Consider the following 7,605-nt stretch of genomic DNA (forward strand, 5'->3'; position numbering starts at 1 on the left):
CAGGGCCTTAAAACAGAGAACACAGAGAACAGGGCCCCAAAACACAGAACTCTCTGTGTGACTCCCACAATCCATCGTCGTGTCTCCCAGAGCAGCACCATGGACCTTGGATCTCCCATGGGATCATCCAGGATCATTTTAGCTCAAAGATTCCGGCCACAGTGCTGTTCTCAAACCTCCCCCACCCCACGAGAGGTGGTGAATCGAGGTTGGTTGTTCCTCCAGGTTCAAAATTAAACCCCAGCCTTCCGCGGGGAACGATGGACGCGAGGGGGTGGACACGTGGGTGTTTGCTTTGGAAAGCATCCCTAGACTTTTGCCTCCCTCCTGCTCGTGGGGATGAGCCAGGAATACCATTTAGGACCGTTTCCTGTCCTTCACCTTATCTCTGGCATGGTCTCAGGGGGTTTCTGAAACAGGATCTTGGAGCAAAGCTTCCCCCCTCCCAGCCCTCCCACGCGGATCCGTGGGATGGCCGCGCTTCCTCACGGCCCTGCTCTTCTTCCCGCAGATGTGGACGAGTGCCAAGCCATCCCTGGCCTCTGCCAAGGTGGGAATTGCATCAACACCGTGGGTTCCTACGAGTGCAAGTGCCCTGCAGGACACAAGCAGAGCGAGACCAGCCACAGGTGTGAAGGTAAGGAAGGCTCGGACCTGCAGGATGCTCAGATTCCCAACATCCTGAGAGCACAAGGGGGTGGAAATCTCGAGGGTCCCCCTCCTCACAGGGCACTTCCAGGGAGAGATGGGAGAGATCTTCCATGCCAGGCTTGATCCCTCCTCCCAGACAGGAGGAGGCACCAAAAAATGAAGGTTTTAATCAGTTTATTTGGCTCCTCTTGGTTCCAAGAGGAGCAGGGCTTGCCTGATCTTCTGTAAAACCAGAAAGGAGGGGGTTGGATTTTTCTGGCAGGTGTTTTCTGAAGGATATTTTCATGGCAGCACAGACTGACTGGACAGAAGGGATCTCTGGAAGGCTTTAGGTCTCTGCTTAGCTCAGCTTCCCAACATCCTGAGAGCACAAGGGGGTGGAAATCTCGAGGATCTCACCAGCGCTGAGTCCAGGGCAAGAATCACTTCCTTGGCCCTGTTGGCCACACTGTTCCTGAGCCAGACCAGGATCCATTGGCCTTCTTGGCCACCTGGGCACACTCTGGCTCCTGTTCAGCTTCCTGTCCATCCACACTCCCAGCTCCCTTCCTGCCTGGCTGCTCTCCAGCCCCTCTGTCCCAGCCCGTGGGGCTGCAGGGGGTTGTTGTGGCAAACAAAAAGGAAAACAGCATTAAACTTCTCCTGCCTTGGTTGTTAAAGCTCTTTCCCACGTGCCCCAGTGAAATCCTGCTGGCCCCTGGGTGCTGTCACAGGGATCAAACCTGTTCCTCGTGCTGGTGGGATCGAGTCCCACCCTGCTGGATCCCTCAGGAGCTCCCCTTCCCTCTCATTCCTCCCCAAGGCTCTGCTGTAACCAAGACAAGAGGTGAGGAATGCACTGAAATCCAGACCTTCAATATGGAATTTGTGTGGCAAAGCTACACAGGGAGAGCACTTAAAGCATTCCTGACAGCATTCCTTGACCCAGAGGGTTTCTTCCAAGGCATTTTTTTCCGGGAAAGGAGCATCACTGCTCCCAGGGGATTGTTCCCATACTCCCACTTTCCTGTAATCCAGGCATTTTCCTTGCTGGGATAATTCTAATAGTCTCTAGTGCCTGCAGAAGCTGTGGTTGCCCCATCTCTGGAAGTGTCCAAGGCCAGGTTGGAGCAACCTGGGCTAGTGGAAGGTGTCCCTGCCCGTGGCAGGGGGTGGAATGGGATGATCTTTATGGTTTCTCCCAACCCAAACCAGTCTGTGATTCCAGGATTCCATGACCTGGGTTCAGCCCCTCAGAGAATCTTTTCCCAAAGTGGAACACCAAGCTGCAGAGGTCAATCCTTGGACTGGGGGGGATGGACCTTCTTTTATCTCCAGAAGACATCTGTGCCTGTGGATCTTCCCTGGCAGGATGCCACGAGACTTTCCCTAAAATTCCAACAGCGGGGGGGTTTCTTGCAGTGCTCTGACATCCCAAGGACCTGAAACCAGGAGGGTCCAGAGCAGCCTTTTGATCCGTGTCTGGGGTGAAGGACCCGAATCCGAGGGTGTCCCAAGGAATTTCTCTGCCCTGCCCTGGAACTGTGGGCAACAAAAAGTTGTTCTTGTCCTTGCTCTGCCTCACCCACGCTGGCTGGGGAGCAGGCAGAGAGCATCTGCAACCAGTTTAGCTGGAATCTCTGAGATTAAAACCAATCCATTGTCTGGATCTGTCGTCCAGATGCTGAGGGGCCCCCAGCGCCTGCCAAAGCAGCACCATGTGGCCATAAACAGCTGCCTTTCACTCTCCTTCCTGCATGGCCATAAAAAGACACATCTCCAGCATCCACAGGGTTCTGTTCCATCACTTATCTTCCCTTGGTTGCTAAGGAGACCACTGAAAGAGGAGGCTTTGCTTGGGTGGGATTGACGGATCTTCTGTGGGAATGACATCAACAGGAGGGATGCTCTAAAGGGGTGGGGTTGGGGTTGCTTGGGAGGGCTTGTTTCCCATGTGGGAATCACCAGCATGTCCCATCAGGATGATGACAGAATTGTGGGATCACCTTTGTTGGGGCATCACTGCTCCCCTCTGGGAATGTGCCCTGTGATTCCCTAAAATGATGTGAATTAGGGAATACAGAGTCAGCATCATGTTTAATGCTCACACTTGACAAATCCAGGAAGATCTGAACCCCTCTCAGAGTTTACTGAGTGCTTTGGTACATCAGGAAGTCAAGAATCAAACCTGAGGATCCAATTTGAGGATCCCAATTCCCGACCTGATGCCAAAAATCTCCGTCCACGTCCCCTCCTCCCCGAGCCAAGGCTGTGAACCAAAATAACAACCACAGGCATAAAGGGACAGATTTATTCTTCACCCAGGTGTGCTCCAAGCCTAAAATCTCAGTGCTGCACCAGTTCCCTTGGTGAGTCCCTGGGTTAATTTTAGAGCTGGTGAAAGGAGGGATTTTTCCATGTGCACTGAGCCCTTCTTGCTTTGGGAAGAGGAGATGCTTCAGGTTTCCTCATCCAAGCCCAGCAGCCAGGAAATATTAAAACTAGATGGTAAATTCTTCCCTGAGTCCCAGGAGCTTGCATTTTGTGCTTGGAAAGGTTCCTCCTGGGGGGGGTGAAGTCAGCAGATGGGATTGTGCTGGAGCCAAAGGTCAGAGCCCGGTGTCACCACGGGCTGCTGATTAACGATGTCTCCCTCATTAACAGCAGCAGCAGTGCCACTAATCTCCTCGGGGGCTGTTTGTTGGTGGGAACAGGCAGGAGGAGAGATAATGTTGGTGCTTTCCCATCGTGATACTTATCTCTTAACACAAAAGGCACCTGGAGTTGGGGCTCTGCTTTCAGTCCCTGCATCCCTGAAGAACAAAGATGCTTTTCCTGTGCCAGATATTCCAGGCTGATAGTGGAGGCCCTGAGCTCCCAGGCAGTGCAAGGAAGGCTGCAGCTGGATTTTTGGGCCTGGATTTTGGTCAACTCCAGGAGGAAAATGAGGTTCCTTTTTTCCTCTCTGCTTGGATTTGGACCTGAATATCCTCCAAGTTCAGGGTTGCTCAGTTCCAGGCTTGTTTCTGCAGCTCATCCCTGACAAATGTGACACTGCTGTGATTCCTTTGTTCATTTTATTCCCAGGGAACCAGAGGGATCAGGAATTCCAGAGCTTGGGGCTGTGCAATGTCTAAGGAGAACTTGCTGGCACAAGAGTTTCTGAGGGATATGAGCAGCCTGTGAAACGTGGAAGTCATGGTGGGGGATTTAGGGTGGATTTAGGGTGGGGAGGGGTCAGGCTGCTCCCTAAAGCAAGGCTGGAGACAAACCACAGCACCCAAAATTGGGTTTATATCGCCCAAAAAGATCAGCAAGGAGGGCAGAAGTTGCCAGCTTAGGGCTGAATTAATAGCTCCTATGGCTGGCTTATGGGGGAAAAAAAGGGAAAAAGAGCAGGATTTGTCAAGGTTTGTAGGGGAATGAGAAGTGGGGGAGCCTGGAGGGAGGCTCATGGTTTTATCCAGCTGAGTAAAACCATTGAGGAGGACACAAGAAAACCCTCCTGGTGCAAAATGGAGAGAGGAAAACATCAAAGCTGAGCTCGGGCCCATCCTCCTGATGCAAAGCCCTCGCTCCATAAATCACAGGGAAGTGGGGGGTTGTTACAGGCAGTGACATTTTTAAATTATCCTGGAAAAGCGGCCGTAAAAATTGCACCGAAGGGAACGGCTCCGTGGTGTGCAGTTAAGGGGTGGAATCACTGGCTGAACAAAGCTTTTCCTGCCACAATTCCAGTGTTTCTCTGCCAAGAATTTAACTTTCTAATAGCCCTTCCTGTGCTGGATGACAAAATGCCAGGCCAGCTCTGCTATCAGTGAGGCAAGGCCAGGATGCTTCCAAAGGGAATGTCTCGTGTCCCGAATTGTTCCAGGGTGATGACATTCCAAAAAAAAACCATGGAGAAACACCAGGAAAGGGAGAGGAAGGCTCTGCACGCTGTGTGCAACAAGCTCTGTTCAGATCCCTCCAGCAGAAGTCCTTTCTGACCACTTTTGGCCTCTCCAGGAGGTTTTGCCCGGGCAGAACGAAGTTTTAATTACGAATCTCACCTATTTTCGTTCACCTCTTTCTATTTAGATGTTACTGATGTCCCTCTTTTGTCACCAGGGGCACAAAATTCCCTGTTTTCTGATGAACACAGGGCTCTATTTTTCACTCTGTCCAATCTCATCCCTGTTTCTGCACAGGGGAGAGGGATCTTTTCCACCAGCTCGGCTGGAACTCGAGACCCGCTTTATTAGCCCGTTTTCAACCTTCCTGCAAAATGCCCACAGAAGAGCTCATTGTTTGGCCCCATTAAAAGCTCATTTCCACGGATTTGGGGTGGTTTGGAGGGTTCCACTCCTCTCCTCTGTGGTTTCTTTGTGCTTTCTGGGAGGGGAGGTCTCAGAGTCCCGTGAGCTGCTGTCGAGGCCTGACCTCTTCGCTACGTGACACGGGGATGTTTTCTCCATCAAGGCCTGGGGTTTTGGGTTTTTTTTTAGCAGATGGAGAGGTTGGGGTTTCAACATGTCTGTGGGCACCGTGTTGGATGGGCTTTGCAGCCTCCAGCTCCTTCTGGAGCTCTGTAGCCTTTGGCTCCCAGCGTTTGCAGCCGTAAGGATCAGGCTCCGACTCCAAGCCAGAGGGGGAGAGCGGATCCAAAATCAACGTTTGCCTTGAATCCTGCCATTGTCTGCAGAGCAGAGCAGGCAGAATGTTGCTTTAATTTTTAACAGAGGGCTGGAAAAGTGGTGGAGGAGCCAGGCTGGAGCTGGAAGGATTCCCTGCCCAGCGCCGGGTGTTAATGGGAGGTGGATGTACCCGTGTCAGGCTCTCCCTGGCTCAGTGAATCCAAACCACTTTCACAAAGGGAAAACCAAGAAGGCAAAAAATGTGTGGTGGGGGAAGAACTGAAACAACAGCAAAGCCCCAGAGCTCAGGTTCTCAAAGCACAGGATGTGCAAGGCTTGAGGAACGGCCTCTTTTCCCGCTCCTTGGGTTGCTGGGATTTTCAGGGGGGATAAAAAAAGTTGCAGTTGGATTTAACCTCTTGAATTCACTGTTTTTCCTGAAGAATGGAGTGGATTTGCTGCCCACACACCCCTTTGGATGACTGGCTGTGTTGTAGGTATTGATCTGGCCCCCAGCCCTCTGATGCAACAACCTTCCCAGGGCTACACACGAGTATTAAACTGATTTTTTCACTAATAGTACAACCAGCTTCTGCTCCACAAAGCTCTTTTCCTTCCAGTGCTCTGTGAATTGTAACCCAAGGCAGGGCTGTAATTAAATGACAGGGCAGGCTGGAGTGATAAAATCTCTTTTTCACTGCAGGGGCCCAGGTGGGGGAAGTGTTTTCTGTCCTTTTGCTTTGCTGCCTCGGGAGGTTTCCAGTCCTTTCTGTCTGTCCCGGGGGCTCTGAGCATCAAAGAGCCAGAGGAGCACGGGAGGGGCTCAGGGGATATCTCAGGTGGTGGCTGAAAGCAGAATTTTAGTCCTAAAAAGCCAAGCAGAGAAGTGTCTTCCTATTTTTACTAGGATAGAATCATAGGATCACAGAAGAAAATCACAGAATGAAATCATGGAATATCCTGTGTGGGAAAGGATCCATGGGGATCATCCAGTCCAACTCCTGGCCCTGCCCAGGACACCCCAATAATCCCACCCTGTCCCTGAGGGGGGTTGTCCAAACACTCCTGGAGCTCTGGCAGCCTTGGGAAGTGACCATTCCATGGGCAGCCTCTGAGGGAAGGTGGCTGGGGTCCCCTAGACCCCAGGTGGCTCTCTGGGGGAAGAACCTTTTCCCTAATTCCAGGTTAGATTGTGGATAACCTGCCCTGTGCACTCGGGTTTGATTTTGTAGCTGCTGAAATCGAGGTTTCACTTGGTCCCTCCAGTCAAAGCTGCAACAACAAGTTGTGTTTGTGACAGGTTGGGTGAGCAAGGACAGGGGGAAGGTTGTTTTTCTGACCACACAAAGCTCCCACTGGTGGGAATCTTTAAATCCAAGCTGGAATTTTGAATGTCTCAGTTTTATTTTTTATCTTCTGTTGGCACTGAGGAGCACCGTGCCCTCAGCATCTTGGAATCATGGAATGGGTTGGCTTGGAAAGGACCTTAAAGATTGTTGCATTCCACCCCCTGCCATGGAGGGACACCTTCCATTATCCCAGGTTGCTCCAACCTGGCCTTGGACACTTCCAGGGATGGGGCAGCCACAGCTTCTCTGGGAAATCCATCCCAGCCCCTCCCCACCCTCCCAGGGAGGAATTCCTTCCCAATATCCCATCTAACCCTCCCTCTGGCACTTTGAACCCATTCCCCCCTTGTCCTGTCACAACAGCTCCTGCTAAAAAGCACGGGAACTTCAGGAAGAGCTGATTGTGCCTGGAAATGGGAATAATAACCAACATCAGCTCAGCTACAGGGAATCCCAGACTGGTTTGGGATGGTTTGGAATGGGAGGGACCTTAAAGCTCATCCATTTCCACCCCCTGCCATGGGCAGGGACACCTCCCACTAGCCCAGGTTGCTCCAACCTGGCCTTGGACACTTCCAGGGATGGGGCAGCCACAGCTTCTCTGCCCAACCTGTGCCAGGGCCTCCCCACCCTCCCAGCCAAGAATTCCTTCCCAATATCCCACCTAACCCTGCCCTCTGGCAGTTTGAACCCAGGGGTTGATCAGAGCAGGATTAAACATCCCCTGCCTTTCTCCCTCCCACCTTCAGGGCTGCACTGGCACCTGCAGCCACTGCAGGGCACTGTGGGATCGCGATTCCCTTCCCAGCTCCATCATTCCTCACTTTCCCACCGGACAAGGACCCGAGTCACCGCTTCTCGGGGTCACCCGCCCTATTTTCCCTGCGGAAATTTCCCGCCCCTTTCTCGTATCCATCATCACACCCGGGAGTTCTGGCTCCCAGGTGACCCTTTCCCAAAAAATCTGCCGGACCAGCTCTTCCAAAAAAATCCCCTCCACCCCCTCCCAC

General features: G+C 52.3%; 1 protein-coding gene across 1 annotated transcript in view; it reads left to right on the forward strand.

Moving 5' to 3' along the window:
* The window catches only part of FBN3 (fibrillin 3), a 125,852-nt gene that overhangs the window by 62,777 nt on the left and 55,470 nt on the right, over positions 1-7,605 (forward strand). Inside the window, exon 7 of the mRNA XM_027706108.1 lies at positions 512-637. Within this exon, the coding sequence (XP_027561909.1) occupies positions 512-637 (126 nt within the window). The remainder of the gene's footprint in view (positions 1-511; positions 638-7,605) is intronic.

Source organism: Neopelma chrysocephalum, unplaced genomic scaffold, assembly GCF_003984885.1.
Source record: "Neopelma chrysocephalum unplaced genomic scaffold, ASM398488v2 Primary Assembly neopelma1_363, whole genome shotgun sequence".
Classification (NCBI taxonomy): Eukaryota; Metazoa; Chordata; class Aves; order Passeriformes; family Pipridae; genus Neopelma; species Neopelma chrysocephalum.